The following is a 19,969-nucleotide window of genomic DNA, read 5'->3' as shown; positions in this document are numbered from 1 at the left end:
TCAGAGAGTCAACAATTCTGACTATTGAATAATTCATGTACAGGTTTGAGTCCAGTAGTCAGTTAATGAATACACACAGGACCGTATATTATTAAATGTGTATTGTCTTTTAGTCTGTGGGATGATAAAGGCCTTGGTGCATGTTGGAGTGTCTTTGGGTGACTCTTAAATGAGTTTCTGGTACGAGTTGTACACGTCACCGCGGGTCTCTCGAGCTGAGCATAGGGCTGTTAAATCGATAGATTCCTCCTGTGTCTTATGATGGCTGCACATGTTAAAGCTAACAGCTCTACTCCCGACAACCATTTAGGATGAATACAGCTGCCATCATTCCAGCCACAATGGTTTCCTGGTGAGATGACTTTAAATATGGTTCATATCACAACGGGAGGTTTATCAGTTATGTCATCTGGTTTTGCTGTATAGGAAACATAGGCCATCGATGAAACCCCTCCATCCTCTTTGGTCTTGTGCCTTCTGATGCCATGTCTGCCCTTTCGTCTTCATCTCCTGCCCTGTGGTTCTTCTCCAGGTGGCTCTAGGTCTTCCCCTCTTTCTCTTGCCTTGTGGGTTCCATGTCAGGGCCTGCTTTGTAATTGATTTGCTTTTTCTTCTGAGTGTGTGGAAAGCATGAATGCTACTCCCTCTTTATGTGGTGCAGAGTCATCTGGGTTCCCGGGGGAACAGTATGGACTCTCTGCTTGCCAGCTTGACCTGCCCTGTCTGAAGCCATCTGGTTTCACCCAGACCAAGGATAGATTGTACCTCCTCATCTCCTCTGCTATCACTGCTGTCTTTCCTCCTGCATACATGGTCCTCACGTTCCATGTTGCCATGGTGGTGGGTTGTCTAGGGGTCAGAAGAAGCTTCGGACGCACTGTCTCCTTGCGGTTTTCCACATGCGTCGTCATTGTTTCTTTAGCTTGGGACGCTGAAGAGTCTTCCTCTCCAAGACTTTGGGATTTTTTTAGTTTTCATCCACGTTTCTGTAGCATGTAGGATTTTGCAAGTTGGGGTTGCTAGCCCCAAGCCCAACCTTCCACCATTTCTGGTTTCTGGAGTTTTGGAGTTGGTTTGTTAGTCCTCTCCCCTATCCTATCGTCTTCCAGGTAATGGGTTACAGGCTCATACCACATGAGTCCAGACAGGGTTTGGGTTGTGTACAAGCTTTCTCGGCACTTGAAGCCCAACCAACTCCTGCTGCTGTGTAGTGAAAGCTGCAACCAGGGCAAGCATTTCATACCAGCAGCGCGAGCCAGGAGCCTGCCTTAGCTTGGATCCTAATGAATTATTACATTGAATGACTTGATAATAGAAATGGAAATATTTTTAAATGATAATACGAAAACAAAGCAAATTGAGCCATTCATTGTATATTGGTTTGGATGAGGATTGTCATTATTTCCCTAGCATTTGATAAGTTAAATTGCATAAATAGCAGCAATAAAGATTAAATCCTAAACATCTGTAATTTCATTTTCTTAAATTCATCTCATGCTTTAAAATGATGCTACTTTACAGTTTGTGACCGTTCATATCAGTTAACAGAGTATTGTATTAATTAGGATATTGGACAATAAAATGTTTTGATCATCTGCAGTGAGTCTAAAGGTTGAGATGCAGCAGTGCAATCTAAGCGTTGGCTCAGCCTCTCCTGGTTGTTTGTACTTTGGCTTCAGCCAGTCCTCTGCTAGAGGCTCCAGGAGGAGTTCTAACGGGTCTGTTCAGTAGCCACTAACCCTGTTAGCAGCTATTGAACGGAGATGTTAGCAGCTGAACGTGTGGGTGAGCGTCATTCGTTCTTGTGATACTGAAGGACGCTCACAGACTGTTTACCAGCTGCCAGCATGTCTGCTTAAAACAATAACAACAACGTAGCCAACACTGAACGGTAAAAAACACTTGTTTTTATTCAAATTGTGCCCGCCGGGTCTGAGGAAATGACTCAGACCGTCAGTCATATCGGCAACGGATCTAAAAAGACATTGAAGCCAAGCATCCGACCAGTCTGGTGAAATAATCACGACTTAATGACGATCATTACAAGAAAGTTGAGTAAGAAGGGTAAGAAGGGTGAGAAGGGTGAAGAGGGTAAGGAGGGGGAGAAGGGTGAGATAGGTTAGAAGGGTGAGTAGGGTAAGAAGGGTGAGTAGGGTAAGAAGGGTGAGTAGGGTAAGAAGGGTGAGTAGGGTAAGAAGGGTGAGTAGGTTAAGAAGGGAAAATAATATAAAAGAATAAGAAATTAACACGAACGTTCGTTTTCTGGGACTGTGAACTTAGTTCAAATTCCAAATGTTGAACTATGAACATGAACTATTTCATGTTTAATCTCTCTGAACTTTGAGCTAGCTATGAGTCTGAACTTCCACAACACTCAGACTCTGGGGTTGGTTTACAAGCTGGGAGCTGGGTGTTTCAGATAAGGAAGTGAAGTTTATGAGCAGGAATTACAGGGGAGTCAAAACTTACAGTCAGTCAACATTCAGTCATTGGCTGCTGATGGAAGTGCAATGGCGCAGCAAAAGTCTCTCCTGGACCGGGACAGATACTGCTGTTCAATATGTCTGGATCTGCTGTGTAATCCAGGGACTCTCGCTTGTGGCCACAGCTACTGTTTGGACTGTATCAGACAACACTGGGACAATCAGGCTTTGAAGGGAGTCTACAGCTGTCCCCAGTGCAGACAGACCTTCAAAACAAGACCAGCTGTGGTAAAGAACACCGTTCTAGCCGATGTCATGGAGGATCTCAAGAGAACACAACTGCAAGACACTCCCCCTGACCACTGCTATGATGGACCTGAAGACGTGGGCTGTGATGTCTGTACGGGGAGGAAGATGAAGGCCATCAAGACCTGTCTGGTGTGTCTGGTTTCTTACTGTGAGGATCACCTCCAGAGTCACTATCTAGTCGCTGGGTTGAAGAGACACAAGCTGGTGGAACCAGCAGCCGACCTTCAGGACAACATCTGCCCCCGTCACAACGAGGTCATGAATATTTTTTGCCGCCAAGACCGACAAGCTATCTGTCATTTGTGTTTCCTTGATGAACACAGAAGCCACGACACAGTTTCAGCCGAAGCTGAGAGAAATGAACGTCAGAAGGAGCTCAGCGGATATCAGAGAGCTACACAGGCAAGAGTCAAGGAGGTTGAACAAGACCTTGAGGTTCTTCAACAGGAGATGGTCTCCATCAACCGGTTTGCTGATGAAGCAGTTGGACGTGCTGATGAGATGTTTGTTGACCTTATCCGTTCCGTTGAGAGACGGAGGTCTGAAGTCACAGCAGAGACTAGGACTGAGCAGGAAGCTGGACTCAAGCGGGTCCGGGACCTGAGGAAGAGCCTGGAGCAGGAGCTGGTCCAGATGAAGGGGAGTGGAGCTGACCTGGATCGTCTCTCCCAGACACAGAGTCACATCACCTTTCTACAGAAATACCCCTGGAACTATTCTATCAGGAGGTCCACAGCCCGACCCACCAGAGACGTCCGTACAACACAGCGCTTCAACAACGGAACTGTGGCTCTCGCAGAGATGAAGGATAAACTGGCACTATTTCTCAAAGACAACAGCGCCCAGCTTTCACTAACAGAGGCTCCGGTGGAAGTCTTACCCTCTGAACAGCTGCACACCAGAGCACAATTATTAACATATTCATGTGAATTGAGCATTGACCCAAGCACCACTCGCCTACTTCTGACTTCAGGTGAACGAGGAGTAACACAACGAGGCGGGACAGCAGGGGGGTGTCGGAGTAAAGAGAGTCTGACTGGACGGCATTACTGGGAGGTGAAGTGGAAAGGGTTTGTCACTATCAACGTGGGATACAAGGACAGCTCATGGGATCATCAAGGGTTTGGAAAAGACAGCCAATCTTGGGCTTTGATTATTCAGCCGAATACTGTACAATTTCAACATGACAGAATCCCCATTCGTATCCTAGGCCCTCCTCCCTCCAGAGTAGGGGTGTATCTGGACTACAGCTCCGGCACTCTCTGTTTCTACAGCATCTCTGACACCATGACTCTGCTCCACAAGGTCAAGACCACATTCACAAAGCCCCTCTATGCTGGACTTTGGCTGGATGGACTCTGGCTGGTTGGTCTAAGAACTGGAGGCACTGCAGAGTTCTGCTACCTACGAAACTTGTAGGTCAACACATGATGCAGTGTTATAAACACAGTGTTAACCTCTAGAGCTAAAGGGTTAACACATGATGCAGTGTTATTAACACTGTGTTGCCTTCTACAGCTATAGTTTAACACATGATGCAGTGTTATAAATACAGTGTTACCTTCTACAGCAGGGGTCGGCAACTGGCGGCCCGTGGGCCATAACTGGCCCGCAAGAAGTTATATATTCGATATTCTAAAAAAGTTATATTTTTAGAATATCGAATATCCATATCTGTTAGCTTAAAGGTAAAGGGCCGGATACAGTGAACTTTTTTTTCTTTCACAACCGTTTTTGAATTTAAATGCATCAAATCCTGCTACTACTCCCGGAAGACACACTCATCACGGTCAAGCGTAAGCTGCGAGGGGCTGAGCGGGAGTTATTGTAAACTATGCAAAATTAAATGAAACCCGCCCCCCTATGGCCTGGCTATATACAATAACCATGGCGACCACACGTATTTTTGTGTGATACTGCGCGCAGAGAAAGGCAGGAGCTGTTGACAAAAGTCCACAAAAGATTTAAGACGCGAAGCTCTGAGACTTTGCTGTTTAACGCAAGTAGAGTCTCTGATGAGGCTACTTCGCCTACAGCTAGCTTCTAACGCTGAGTAGGCTAGGAACCGATGTTTGTGTGTGTGCGCACTGCGCAGTCAGCACCCGCCATGGTGTGCGTGTAGATGTGCGTGTGTGGGCGCGCAGTCAATCAGCACCCGGTGTGTGTGTGTGTGTGTGTGTGTGTGTGTGTGTGTGTGTGTGTGTGTGTGTGTGTGTGTGTGTGTGTGTGTGTGTGTGTGTAGTCAGTCAGCACCCGCCGTGGTGTGTGTGTGTGTGTGTTGTGTTGGTTGGCTGCTTTTTTTTAGGTGCGCACTACTGCCATCTCTCCAGCATAAGGCCCTTCCACACTGCCAAGCCGGTTCGGTCGAAGCTTGGCATGCCCGGCGATTTCACCGTCTTATCTCAAGTTTCCTGTGTAAAACGGAGGGGTAAAAGACCTCCGAGTCTAGACCTCTTTAGAATAATTCTTTATTTTTTTTTATGAATGAAGACACCCGCATGCAAGAATGAGTTCAGTCTGAGTGTAGGCTACAAACGCGAGTATTTACAAGTGCAAAAACGCCAACACATTCTTTATTTTGCTGACCACTTGTTTTTTATCCTTTGTTTAATACGACATCACCTTCTCTTACATGATCAGCAGCTCGCGGATTTCACTTTCTCTCCAGTTAGAACTGCTCATGATGCGATGCGTTGTCTCTGTGGAAACAGTGCAGCAACATCTCTACCCAAGCCCCCACCCGCAGCGAGAAAGGCGTTCATACGGCATATTCACTGCCAATATGCCGACAGGAAAGGAGGAGCGGCTTTACGCGTAGCCTTTGCATTACGAGTCCCTTTCTACGGACACTTTTACGTGGCTGCAGAACCAGGCTGACAACTGTCTAACTTTTTCACTTTATCTTCATATTTAGGGTTAAGACTAAGAGTTATTGGGGGACAAGATCAGTAAATAAAGTCACAGATAGGTTAACACATAACACAGTGTTGCCCTCTGCAGCTATAGGTTAACACATGATTGAGTGCCAGAGCATTATAAATAGAGTAATTATTTTTTGGGGAATCGGGTCAGTCAACAATTGTGACTATTGAATCATTCATATATGGGTATGTATATGAATACACACAGGACATTATTAAATGTGTATTGTCTTTTAGTCTGTTGGATGATAAAGTCATTGGTGCAGGTTAGTGTCTTTAGCTGACTCATGAATGAGTCTCTGACACGTGTTGTATACGTCACTGCTGGTCTCTCGAGAATAGGGCCGAGAGACACAGGAGAATGGATTCCTCCTGTGCCTTATGATGACTGCACCTGTTAACGCTCACAGCTCTACTCCTATGAAACCATTCAGGACGAATGGTTTCCTTCTGAGATGGACTTTAAATATTATTCACATATCAACAGGTTTATCAGTTATGTATTCAGTTGTTGTTTCTGTGATTACCACTAAAGAATGCTGCCTTAGCATGGATCCTAATTAATTATTACATTTCATGACTTGATTATAAATTTATATATTTGAAAATGATACTTTAAAGTCAAATCAAATGAGGCATTCATTGTATCTTTGATTGGATGAAGATTGTTATTTTCTTAGCATTTGACAAGTTAATTTGTGTTAATAGTGCCACTAAAGATTAAATCCCAAAAATCTGTCATTTTGTGTTCTTAAATGCATCTCCTTATTTTAAATGATTCAACTATACAGTTTGTGACCTTTCATATCAGTTAACAGAGTATTTTAATGCTATAATTATGATATTGGACAATAAAATGTGTTGATCATCTGCAGTGAGTCTAAAGGTTGAGCTGTAGCAGTGCCGTCTATTGCGTTGGCTCAGCCTCTCCTGGTGGTTTGTACTTTAGCTTCAGCCAGTCCTCTTCTAGAGGCTCCACGAGGAGTTCACCAGTAGACCAATGTCAGCTCAACGCCTTTACATATAAAACATGTCGTCAATTCCATGCAGCGATACTTAAGGTCCCAATGCTTCCCAGCAAGTCCGATTAAAATCAAGAATTTGTTAACGCTCAATGGCGCCCCCTGGTGGCTCCACCAGCTAGTGCTCTAACCGACCAGAAGACTCCCCAGCCGGTTAAATTCTAGCGTCTCATGGGAGGGAAGGCACCCCAACATGTAGTTCTCCCCCGCAGATAAGAATATATATAGGACCCTCATTGCGGGCATTATCAGTAAGTTCTGAACGACCACCGTACACCTCTCCTCCCTTCCCGTCCAACTCTCCCAGATACGCATACGATGAAATGATTACACATACTTCACATGCAAAATTCACACACCAGCTCCGACCTCTGAAGGCTCCTTGGAGAAGCTCCCTCTCACACCCCCCCCCCCCTCTTGCATTTAAAAGCAAGGAAAAACATCGCTTCATGAGAGCAGTCATTTTTGTTGTCGAGTCGCACGGTCAGTTACACTAAACTCGGTCTACTCTCAGAATACCAGGTGGTACTGACCAAAAGGGGGAGTGGCTCTGTGAAATGCCGCAAGAAAGCTGGGAGATTTCCCACTTTACAACTCATGCTTGTGGTGTACGAGGCATCTGGAACACACAATAAGTCTCACGTTATTTATGATGATATCCATTTGTATGGTACGCTGGTAGGTTTGACCTGCTCTAGCGAGAACGTGACGTAAATTTTCAGCTTCACTGAACTCAGTCTACTCAGAATCCCGAGTGGGACCGACCAAAAGGGGGCGTTCCTCTGTGGAATGCCGCAAGAAAGCTGGGAGAATAACACCTTACGACTCGTACTGGTGGGCGTACCATACAAATGGATAGCGACATCAGCTCAGAGACCAAAGGAACCACACAGATCGGTAACACTGCTTTATTTATTTTCCGAGGCCGCTTAACAGTGTGTCCACAAATTATCGACATTAACCCCTCGATGTGTTTGTTCCAAACCCAACCCTGTTTTTCTGAGAGCACTGATCACCAAAACAAGAAAAGAATAGGAGGTGAAAGTGAGGCTTCACGTTACATTCGGCCTGAGAAGGCGAACCAAATGGCCGCCTCTGGTCTCACCTGCAGAAAGGTAACTCGGGTTTGGGGCAAATAGTGTATAAAGTTAAACAATGCTTCAGGTTAGCAGGGGAACAGAGCCGTTTAAAAGCACATTTACAACAGTGTACTAAATATTGGGCCCAGGTTTCATTATCAGTTACACAGTATATATATTTCACTGTATATATGTGTCACTGTTAACCAGGTCATCTAGACCTATCCTGGACCTGTCAGCTAGCATATTGGACTATGTTGTAGACTGGTGTGCTGTGTGGCTCAAGAATAACTAACCTGGGTTCAAAATAATAAAACGTGGATAGTTCGCACCAGTGAGCTCAGTAGTTTGTTCCAGTGGGCGCAGTAGTTTGTTCCAGTGGGCGCAGTAGTTTGTACCAGTGGGCGCAGTAGTTTGTACCAGTGGGCGCAGTAGTTTGTACCAGTGGGCGCAGTAGTTTGTACCAGTGGGCGCAGTAGTTTGTACCAGTGGGCGCAGTAGTTTGTACCAGTGGGCGCAGTAGTTTGTACCAGTGGTGCAGTAGTTTGTACCAGTGGGTGCAGTAGTTTGTACTGGGGTATTCAGCAGGTGGTATTTATTGGTTAGTAGGTGGTGACGTGAGTTAGAGCGGAACTTGTTTTTTCTTTGTTCTCTGCAGTTGAACACATGATGATGAGGTGATGAGGTCTCCTCTACTACTGTCCTATTCAGCACTAGCCATGCCATTGAAACCATAATTATTATTTTCCACCATTATGGTTGGCAGATATTTTGCGAAACCATAGACCATAAACACCGTTCCTTAAAATGACCATGTGTACGATCTGCCCTTCTAACCCTATTTTTCTACAGGTCACTTACATCTACGTCAACACGCTAAAGTCATGAAGACAACACTCTAGTCTTGTCAACACACTAGAGTCATGTCAACACGCTATAGTCATGAAGACAACATTCTAGAGTCATGAAGACAACACGCTAGAGTCATGAAGACAACACACTAGAGTCATGAAGACAACACGCTAGAATCATGAAGACACGGTAGTCTTGTCAACACACTAGTCATGAAGACACGGTAGTCATGAAGACACGGTAGTCATGAAGACACGGTAGTCATGAAGACACGCTAGAATCATGAAGACACGGTAGTCATGTCAACACACTAGTCTTGAAGACACGGTAGTCATGAAGACACGCTAGAGTCATGAAGACACGCTAGAGTCATGAAGACACGCTAGAGTCATGTCCATTTAAGCGTAACTAGTGCTGTGTGGGACGCTAGTGTCAGGTCTAACGAGAATTGATGGATTGTTGCCATGTTATGAGCTACAGATGAGTAAATCTTACGCATATCTCCTTAGCCTTCCGTAGCTCAACAGTTTTAGTTTGTTTATTTTGAACAGTGAACATTCAAGCAGAGTAAATTGAGTGAGTGTAATTAATCACACATGAGCTTCTACTAAACACATTTCTACATTACATGGTCTCACCCTGAATATGATCTGTTCCAAACGTCCACTTCAACCTCCACACCTTCTCATCCAACACGTCTGGGAGCGAGGTGAAATCCATCTCCTTCGTGTACTTTGAAAAAACGGGCTTGCAAAATAAGCACACTTTAAATCGCGTCTAAAACGGTTTGTTCAGGTTCACAACATTTCTACAGAACTAATCACACCTGAATGGATGAGGCCTCCTCCCTTTCTCCACGGGCCTCTGATGTTTAGATCAAGATGGATGCGTCATGACACAGGATGACCTGCCCTTATTTACATGTTGTACCAAACCCACCAGCAGGCGGCGCCAGAGCACACCAATATTGCCTTTATACAGAGATTTCCTCCAAGGAGGAATCAGTCACCCCAATGCCCGGAGCGGGGGAGCTCATTTATCTCTCGAGCCGGTCAGTTTCTTTATCGTTTTTACAAAAAGTATTTACCAGCAAGGGAGAAATTCAGATAAAACAAAGGGAATTGGACAACCTCTATCCTAACACACAGGCGAGAACCCTCTCTTTAATATCCTCCATGTTTCCTCGTCCAGTCTGCAGATTCCAGCGCCCCCTAGTGGACAGGCGGGTCTACTCTAGGTACTGACCTGATCCATCCAATAATAATCGGACAGGGATTTCTGAGCCCCTATTGGCCGCAGGCCGGTCTGAGGGGTGTGGAGGCCGTGCTGCGGTCACGTGACGGCGTGGTTCTGTCTCAACGCGGGAGGTCCCTCAGGGTGTAGCCGCGGGCAGATGACAGCATTACCAAGAACCGGGCGGCAGGCTGTGATTGGTGGATGAAAAGGGGGTAGAAAGGAGATGCCCTGGCAGGAAGTCCTCTCGTTTAGCCTCCTTTCCCAGAATCCATGCGGTACAAAGTCCCAAGTTGGCGCTTTGGCAAGTGGGCAGTTTGAAGACCGCATTGGCACGGAGGTCCACGGTCCCGGGTCCTGGTAGTCCTCCCCGGGTCCCGGTAATCCACCCGGGGAGCTGGACCAGGTACCGGGTCCTGCTGCCTAGTTCAGGGTCCACTCAGACAAATGTACACCCAATCGTAACCGCGGCGAGAAAAAAGCTGGATGCTGACATGATTCTTCTGGGCCCCGAGGTAACCATAGTAACACTGAGGCCTGTGTCTGTGTGTGAGTGTGTGGGTGTGAGTGTGGGTGTGTGTGTGTGTGCGTGTGTGTTAAAAGGCACACCTTACATGGGGGGGTGTGGCCACCAATCAGAGCAGGGGGGCCGAGCGGTCGTCGGCCAATCCCGGGGGCCGTGCGGTCAGGAATTTGGCGGGGCCCCTCACACCCGGACCGAGACCCCCTCCAGGGAGCGGGCGGCGCCGGGCGGGCCTGCTGGGGGCGCTGCCTTCAGCTCGTTGCCGGGGCAACTCTGGGTGCTGACGCCGCGGTTGAGGGTGGCGGCGGGCGGGGGCGGGGCCAGGGCGCGGGCCGGCATGTTGACGGGGCAGGAGCGTGTGCGGGCGTGGCCCTTCAGACCCCCAGGGTGGCACACCCCCCCAACGGCATGGGAGGGGGGCAGGTGGCGCTTCAGCCAGCGCTCCACGCGCTCCTCGCGGTACTTGATGGAGTACCAGGTGAGCACGATGAACAGGAAGGCCAGACACTTGAGGCTGGCGGCCAGGCCGAAGTACACGAAGCGCAGCGAGGTCACGTCGTACTCCCAGCAGGAGCCGTGCACGCCGCAGTCCTGCTGCCACAGCATGCACGTGGTGTCGATGACGGCGCCGAAGTAGATGGGGGTGGGGATGTAGGCTGGGGATAAAGGGGGTTAGACTGGTTACACTGGTTCTACTGGGTCACACTCATACACTGGTTCTACTGGTCTAGACTAGTTACACTGGTTAGTTAAATTGGTTAACAGGACCCTGATCATCCCCCCCCCCCCGTGGGTCTGGTCTTACCGAGGGTCCGTAGCAGAACAAACTGCATCCCCAGAGCGAACGGTCTCTCCTGCTCCGCCACCGACCTGCATACACACACACACAATTAACACACAACTACCATGCACGTGAGCTGATTCAATGACCCGGTCCAGTGACCCGGTCCAGTGACCCGGTCCAGTGGGCCGGTCCAGTGGGCCGGTCCAGTGGGCCGGTCCAGTGGGCCGGTCCAGTGGGCCGGTCCAGTGAGCCGGTCCAGTGAGCCGGTCCAGTGAGCCGGTCCAGTGAGCGGTGCGTCCTCACCTGAGCGTGACGATAATGGCGGAGGGCTGGGCGCAGGCCGTGATGAGCGTGACGATGAAGAGGAAGATGAGGAAGGGGATGAGGGTGCTGCAGGCGCGCTCACACTTCCCGGCGAGCGCGAATCCGTTCTCGTTGAGGTAGGTCTTGACGATGACTAGCTGCAGCTGGTTGGTGCCTTGCCCGTGGGTCGAAGGCGTGATAACCTGGCGGCTCTGAACGCACGCACAGTCTGAGTAATTCCGGATCTGGGGGAGGACGATGTCAACACACGAAGAACACGTTAATACACGTTATACTGTGAGGAACACGTTAATACACGTTACACTGTGAGGAACACGTTAATACACGTTACACTGTGAGGAACACGTTAATACACGTTACACTGTGAGGAACACGTTAATACACGTTATACTGTGAGGAACACGTTAATAAATGTTTTACTGTGAAGAACACGTTATACCTTTTAAGGAGGGTCATGTATATAGATGTAACACTGTTAAGATATGTTAGAATATGGCCATACCCCTGTGCTGTCATTGGCCACGGCGCTGCAGCCGGCCAGGCAGGGGTTGAAGTAGGTGATGCCGTCCGAGCCGCAGACAGGGGCGTATTCATGGATCTTACAGCCGCAGTTCACGTTGCAGCCCCCGGTCAGGTTCCTCTGGGCCATAGCCATGGTGGGCCTGCAGGGAGACGGGTAGGGGGGTGAGACGGGTAGGGGGGTGAGATGGGTAGGGGCGTGAGACGGGTAGGGGGGTGAGACGGGTAGGGGGGTGAGACGGGTAGGGGGTGAGACGGGTAGGAGGGTGAGACGGGTAGGGGCGTGAGACGGGTAGGGGGTGAGACGGGTAGGGGGGTGAAACGGGTAGGGGGTGAGACGGGTAGGAGGGTGAGACGGGTAGGAGGGTGAGACGGGTAGGAGGGTGAGACGGGTAGGAGGGTGAGACGGGTAGGAGGGTGAGACGGGGAGGTGGTGAGATGGGTAGGGGGGTGAAACGGAAAGGGGGTGAGACGGGTAGGAGGGTGAGACGGCATAAATGTGTACCTCACTCACCCGGTGGTGTGGGTGGAGGTATGTTGTGGGTGGTGTAGGGGTATGGGTTGAGGTGGGTGGTGGAGGTGTGCTCAATCCGGTTGTGAAGAGGTGTTGGTGTAGGTGTAGCTTTGTGGGTGGTGTAGGCCTGCTCACCCGTAGGTGGTGTAGGGGTGTGGGTGGTGTAGGTGTGCTCAGCCGGTGGTCTAGAGGTGTGGGTGTAGGTGTGCTCACCCTGTGGTGTAGGGATGGAGATGGGTGTGTGGGTGGTGTCGGGCTGCTCACCCGGTGGTGTAGGGGTTAGGGTGTAGGTGTGTGGGTGGTGTTGGGCTGCTCACCCGGTGGTGTAGGGGTTAGGGTGTAGGTGTGTGGGTGGTGTTGGGCTGCTCACCCGGTGGTGTAGGGGTTAGGGTGTAGGTGTGTGGGTGGTGTCGGGCTGCTCACCCGGTGGTGTAGGGGTTAGGGTGTAGGTGGTGTTGGGCTGCTCACCCGGTGGTGTAGGGGATGTTGATGCCCCCCAGGTTGATGCTCTCACAGCCCACGATGAAGAGCGTGGAGAAGCAGAGCAGTGACACGCCGCTGCAGATCATGGCCAGCTTAGCCGACTCGCGGGCGCCCAGCTTCAGCTTCTTGATGATGTAGCCGCCTAGCACGATGCCCACGCCCGCACTGGGCACGATGATCACCCCTGGGGACAGCACCGTGTTAGCACTCATCTCACCAGTTAGAGATATCAGCCGTATACATGATGCTAGCAGTATAGCTATTGGCGGTATAGGTGATGCTAGCAGTAAGTCAATAGCGCTATAGATGATGCTAGCAGTATAGCTAATAGCCATATAGATGATGCTAGCCGTACAGCTAATAGCCATATAGATGATGCTAGCCGTACAGCTAATAGCCATATAGATGATGCTAGCCGTACAGCTAATAGCCATATAGATGATGCTAGCCGTACAGCTAATAGCCATATAGATGATGCTAGCCGTACAGCTAATAGCCATATAGATGATGCTAGCAGTATAGCTAAAAGCTGTATAGATGAGGCTAGCAGTATAGATAATAGTGCTCCACGTAGCAGCGGTACCAGCGCTCCAGGTACCAGCGGTACCAGTGCTCACCGGTGTAGATGCTGGCGCTGGACGCTGGGATGCCGAACTGTGACTCGATGAACTTGGGGATGAAGGTGATGAAGGCGGTGACAATGGCGCTCTCTGCCGTGTAGGACAGGCTGACGAAGAGGAAGGTGACGTTACTCAGGATGCGCATGGCAGCCTTCGGCAGGTCTGAGGGGAGAGGACGGGCGACCGTTATCAACCAGACGGACACACAGACAGGCTGCAGACTGACTCACATCAACATGGGAAACGATGACATCCTCAGTGAAAGGATGACATCACGGGTGAGAGGATGACATCACGAGTGAGAGGATGGCATCACGAGTGGGAGGATGACATCACGAGTGGGAGGATGACATCACGAGTGAGAGGATGACATCACGAGTGCACCCAGGCCTACCTTTGATGTCGCGGCCGAAGCCCATGGCGGAGGAGACGGGCGGACTCTTCTTCAGGACCTCCTCCTCCCCCGACAGCTCGTCCAGACTCACCTTCACCCTCTTCCTCTTCTTCTTGTGGCGGGGGGGCAGCTTCTTGGGGAAGCTGAACATGGGGAAGATGACCAGCAGCATGGCCACGGAGCACAGCAGGAAGCCACTCCACCTGGAGGGAGGGGGAGGCGGCGTCAGCACACACACACAGTGTGTGTCTCTCTCACACACACAGTGCCTCTCACACACACACACACACACACAGTGTGTGTCTCTCTCACACACACAGTGCCTCTCACACACACACACACACACACACACAGTGTGTGTCTCTCTCACACACACACAGTGCCTCTCACACACACACACACACACACACAGTGTGTGTGTCTCTCACACACACACACACACACACACACACACACACACACACACACACACACACACACACACACACACACACACACACACACACACACACACACACACACACACACACACACACACACAGTGTGTGTCTCTCTCACACACACGGTGCCTCACACCCACACACACACACACACACCAGTTGCCTATGAAGTGGGGGTCGCTCTGGTCGATGGTGAGCTCGGTGTTGGGGTCCACGTAGAAGCCGATCAGGACCCCCCCCAGCAGGTAGCCGGCCGCCGGGCCCAGAGCCCCCATCACGTACATGATGGCTGGGGGGCACAACACAACACACATACAACTTTAACACAACGTACAGCCCAAGACCCCTTCATATATATATATACACATACATACATACATACATAAATAAACATACATAGACACATATATATATACATACATACATATATATATATATATATTAGTGCTGTCAGTTAAACGCGTTATTAACGGCGTTAACACAAACCAATTTTAACGGCGTTAATTTTTTTATCGCGCGATTAACGCAATTATTATATTTAAAAAAAATAAAAATTAAATATATATATTTATTTTTTCTTTGGCTCAAAACAAAGAAGCAGTAGCCTGACTGCTATGTTCAAATTACATTTGTTCAAAGCAGTCGTTTAATTGCACTATAGGCTCTTTTTTTGTATCGTCCTGTTTTGATCAGTATATGCCGATGTTATCAATAAAAAATCATTTGCACAAGGCAAGCCGATGCACTTCACCATGTTGATAAGAGAATTAAAATGAGAAGAATTATGGGACAAAACAATCAAGGGATATTTAGCATAGAAAAATAATTTGTGATTAATTGCGATTAATCGTGAGTTAACTATGACATTAATGCGATTAATCACGATTAAATATTTTAATCGCTTGACAGCTCTAATATATATACGCACACACAGTAAAGTGGTAAGACAGTATAGTAGAGGTACTATAGTATAGTAGTAATAATACAGAATTGTAGTGGTACTACAGTACAGTAGTACTATAGTACAGTAGTACTGTACTACAGTAGTACAGTAGTACTGTACTACAGTACTGTACTACAGTAGTACAGTACTGTAGTACAGTACTGTAGTACTACTGTAGTACTGTACTGTAGTACAGTACTACACTACTGTACTGTAGTACTACAATACTACTGTACTGTACTACAGTACTATAGTACAGTACTACACTACTGTTGTAGTAGTACAGTACAGTATTCCCTCAGCGTGTGGGTGTGAGCCTGTGTGGCTCTGGCGGCCCAGGGGTCCGTGATGAGACCAGGACCCCAGTCGATGGATCACATCCTATGTAGGTCATATGTTCATATCCCACAAAGGAGCGCTGACAGGCAGACAGACAGGCAGACAGGCAGACAGAGGGCATGGGGGGGTGGATGACACAATGAAGTGCTATGGGATGTCAGCATCGCCATGGCAAACTGCTGAATCAGGCTTTTCTCTATGCAACACGACGACCATCTGTTAGCCCTAAATCCAGACCATAATACTACTAGTACCACCTCAACTACACCATAATACTACCAGCACCCCCTCAAATACAACATAATACTACCAGTAGCTCCTCAACTACTCCTTAATACTACCAGTACCTAGGGCTGCTAGATTATAGAAAAAAATCAAAATCATGATTATTTTGGTCAATATTTGAAATCACGATTATTCAAACAATTATTTTTGAGTTTGAAAACATTATGTATTTATTCAGCATGTCTCTCCCAAAAACCCTTAGTAACTGAGAATTTTTAAATTTCGCCTTAACAAAATTGTCAAAAATAAAATGTTAAAATCTAAAATAATATACTGATATGTATCCAGCTATCCAAAAAGAAGTAAAAAAAACAATAAAAGAAATAGAAAACTTGATTAAATTAGTTTCATGATCGTTTGACGCTAAAATTGAAATTCGATTAATCGCCCAGCCCTACCAGTACCTAAACTACACCATAATACTACCAGTACCTCAACTACACCATAATACTATCAGTACCTCAACTACACCATAATACTATCAGTACCACCTCAGCTACACCCTAATACTACCAGTACCTCCTCAACTACACCACAATACTACCAGTACCACCTCAGCTAAACCATAATACTACTAGTACCACCTCAACTACACCATAATGCAACAAGTCCTACCAGCACAACGGGTCATAGGGTTCTGTCCTACCGACCTACTCCACCAGTCTCCAGCAGCGTTCTGCTCATGGGTCGGATGGACTTTGGCTCGGGGTGAAGCCGGCCTTTGTGGCCGGGTGTTACGACTGACCCCTGATCCACAGCAGAACACAGAGTGTACTGCATTGCCCCCGACCCAGGACACATGAGGGCCAATCGGGTGAGCGCTGGCAGGAATGCGGAGCTGAGGTCTTATCCCAGATAGACCGGGGGACGTCTGGAGACCTGGACCAGATTACTGAACAGGACCGGGTCAGCGGGGTAACAGAACCACGGCGAGGGACCCACTGATCTGCCCCACCCTGATCTGCACGCTGATCTGCCCCACGCTGATCTACACCACCCTGATCTGCCCCACCCCGATCTGCCCCACCCCGATCTGCCCCACCCCGATCTGCCCCACTCTGATCTACACCACCCAGATCCTGCTGGGATCAACCTGGATCATGCACATATGGTCGCTCAGTTAAAGCTCAGGACAACAGACACCTCTGGAGGTGTGATAGTGATCAGCCTCAGAGGGTCCGGACTGCAGACGTTACCGTCCTCCCATCCACAACCAGTGCTGTTGTTGTTGCCTCCAGCCCTCCCTCTACGTCTGATCAGTCTGAGGCCTCAGCGACCGACAGACACCACCACCCACCTCCTCTCCTACAGCTGCTCTACCAGTGAGCAACGAGCAGGATGCTGGTTTGAGGCCAACCGAGATGCCTACAGAGACCTAATCCCAATAGGAACGCTTTGTTTAGTTGGTGTGATTAGTGAATAGCTCCCAGTCTGAACGGTTTAATATGCTTAAAATAAGTCTGTTTTAAAACTGACTGTTCCTCATTTAAGAACAGCGATGGGAGCTATTGGACCATTTTGTCATCAGGTAGATGCTTTTACCGTCATTAAGGAGCAGGTAGGCGGGGGTTAGTTATCTAGACATGAATCTGTAGTCACCCCCCTTTTATTTCCGTGTTTATTTTCGAATAACAACGTCGCAAAGATGAGTATAGATCAAAGTTTCAAGACTATCCTGATCCCTGCCCTTGAATCCCTCCCCCAACAGGTAAACCACCAGGTAACCCCACCCCCTACAGGTTGACCACCAGGTAACCTCACGCCCTACAGGTAGACCACCAGGTATCACCACCCCCAACAGGTAAACCACCAGGTAACCCCACCCCCTACAGGTTGACCTCCTCCAGGTAACCCCACCCCCTACAGGTTGACCCCCGGGTGACTCCTCCCCCTGCAGGTAACCCCCCCCCCTCCACTACAGGTAACCCCGCCCCCCGTGTTGCAGAACAGAGGGTCTCACCGAGGTAGAGCGAGGCGTTCTCCTTCTTGCAGTTGTCATCCAGGTAGGTGGGCCCCAGGGTGTAGATGGGCGTGGACCCCATGCCGACCAGGATCTGGGCCACGATGAACAGCCCCACATACAGGTTGTGCTCGTTGCCCTCCTGGTCGCGGGGGCAGGAGGACGCATCGGTGCGGCCCCGCCCGCTGGCGTTGTTGACTGAGCACAGCCCCTCGTTTCCCAGCGACGAGTTCACCGCCTGGATCTGATAGGCCGGCGAGATGAAGTGGGGCAGGGAGAAGAGGGCGGCGCCCACTGCGATGAAGACGCCTCCCACCGCCAGCCAGCGAGGCCTCTGGCCCCGCCCCCCGAAGTAGGAGATGAAGACGACGACCAGCAGGCTGCCGATGTCGAAGCAGCTGACCAGCAGGCCCGACTCAGAGCTCCGGAGGCTGTAGCGCTTCTCGATGGTGGTGATGACGCTGCTCAGGTAGCCCGACACCATCAGAGACTGGATGAACGTCAGGTAGCTCATGCAGAACAGGAAGCAGCGCGAGTCCTCCAGCATGGCCGCCACGCGCCCGCGCAGGGGGAGGCGGAGCCACGCGAGCTGGGTGGCAACCCTAACCCTAACCCCCAGCCCCGCCCGCTGCACCACGCCCCCCCGCCGTGGAGCGGGCGTGGCTGGGGGGGCGGAGGAGCCAGTCCTGGCGGACGGGGGGTCCGGGTCAGCAGGGGTCTCGTGCTGGGAGGGGGGCAGGGGGGGCGCGGCGGTGCCGTCCTGCTCCGTGCTGACCTGGACCGACCCGCACAGCAGGGTCTCCTCTAGGGGCGCCACCTCCGTCAGGGAGGTCCGGTTGGAGTTTGCCGCCTGCTCCTCCATCTCCTCCCCGTCATCCTGTCCCGACACGACTTTCATTTCCACTTTGGTTTTTCCAACAAATTACTACACGATTAAACCGTTGCGTTTCTCTCGAGCCAAAACTTCACGATACAATGAACAATCAAACCGCTCCCGAGTCCGGTTGGAACCTCATCTATGTTCTCAGTGAAGCCGTCTGAGGACGTTTCTTTATCTGGGTGAGATGGAGTAACAACATGCGGTTTGTTTTATCTTCGCTTGTTTTATCTTCTGGGCCACACTCTTGTTCTGCCGACACCATCTGATCTCACGGCTGACCAGCATGCGCTCTTCAGGGCAGAGATGACGGCCCCGTCGGTCCCCCTGGGAGGAGAAACCACCTCGTCCCGACGGCCCTGCATCATCGACACAACACAACACAACCAAGAGGTCATTGGACTGCGATGAGAGGATGCGCTCCCCGTGTCAAGGGCACAAAGCACCGAGCCTTGTGGCTGGACCGCCACATCCATCAGTACTTAATGTTCTAATTGCCGTGAAAGACTTTACATAATGAACAGACGTGGAACATTGATACAGTCTGAGCCTTGAGACGTGGAGCGCCGGCCGGGAGCCTGCGGTGGTGAAGTGCCGCAGTGCCGCTGGTCCACACCGTGTTGACAGCCCCCAGCTAGCCGGGCTGTTAGCCGCGGAGCTAGCCGGGGTGCTAGCCGCGGAGCTAGCCGTGGTGCTAGCAGCCTCCCCGGCTAGCAAGCCGAGCCAACTCCGCACACGAAAATAACGGAATCACTGATATAAGAGATTCACAAACCTTGCATTGATGTGAGACGCTTCGTCTTTTCTATCTCGATGGGATGAGAGCATTCGACAGCAACAGCGCTACCGCGTCGTGTCCTCCGCAGCGGACACACGGAACACCGGGGTGTTGTTTATCCTGTAGCCGGCTGGAGGGTCTCAAATCCCCGCAGTGACCGTCCGGCCGCCGCGGAGGGTCGGTGCTTTAACTCCTCTGGGCGGGGCTTAGCGGAAGAGCCTGCTCCCATTGGTCCATGTCGCTCTCCTCCGCCGGCCTTGTTTTCATTCGTTTAGTTGGTCAAACTGACAGATAGTGTCTGTCTGTCAGATCGTCGTGTAGGAACATGTAGGCCTCATGTAGGCTGG

The 19,969-nt window shown here is 49.9% G+C and overlaps 1 protein-coding gene across 1 annotated transcript; it reads right to left on the bottom strand.

The window, feature by feature from the left end:
• Positions 1-7,151: 7,151 nt before the first annotated feature.
• LOC130387551 (solute carrier organic anion transporter family member 5A1-like) lies at positions 7,152-19,882 on the bottom strand. The gene is made up of 10 exons (XM_056596705.1): positions 19,620-19,882; positions 17,968-19,203; positions 14,597-14,729; positions 14,001-14,203; positions 13,604-13,768; positions 12,972-13,170; positions 11,973-12,132; positions 11,450-11,694; positions 11,168-11,232; positions 7,152-11,018 (listed from the first exon to the last, which is right to left on the bottom strand). Exons 2-10 carry the CDS (start codon positions 18,863-18,865, stop codon positions 10,546-10,548), a joined length of 2,541 nt encoding a protein of 846 aa, XP_056452680.1. The 5' UTR covers positions 18,866-19,203; positions 19,620-19,882; the 3' UTR covers positions 7,152-10,545.
• Positions 19,883-19,969: the final 87 nt, after the last annotated feature.

The sequence above is a fragment of the Gadus chalcogrammus genome, chromosome 8 (genome assembly GCF_026213295.1).
Source record: "Gadus chalcogrammus isolate NIFS_2021 chromosome 8, NIFS_Gcha_1.0, whole genome shotgun sequence".
In the NCBI taxonomy this organism is placed as follows: Eukaryota; Metazoa; Chordata; class Actinopteri; order Gadiformes; family Gadidae; genus Gadus; species Gadus chalcogrammus.
Note: the sequence above shows the minus strand (reverse complement) of the source record. Positions and strands in the feature narration are given on the sequence as shown.

Bases quoted from the DNA above. Each gene is read 5' to 3' on its own strand.
- LOC130387551 (XM_056596705.1), bottom strand. From the start codon at position 18,865: ATGAAAGTCGTGTCGGGACAGGATGACGGGGAGGAGATGGAGGAGCAG. The intron at 14,204-14,596 runs GTGTGTGTGTGT...CCCTCCCTCCAG, and splicing joins CCCCACTTCATAGGCAACTG to GTGGAGTGGCTTCCTGCTGT. The intron at 13,769-14,000 runs GTAGGCCTGGGT...CTCTCCCCTCAG, and splicing joins CTTCGGCCGCGACATCAAAG to ACCTGCCGAAGGCTGCCATG.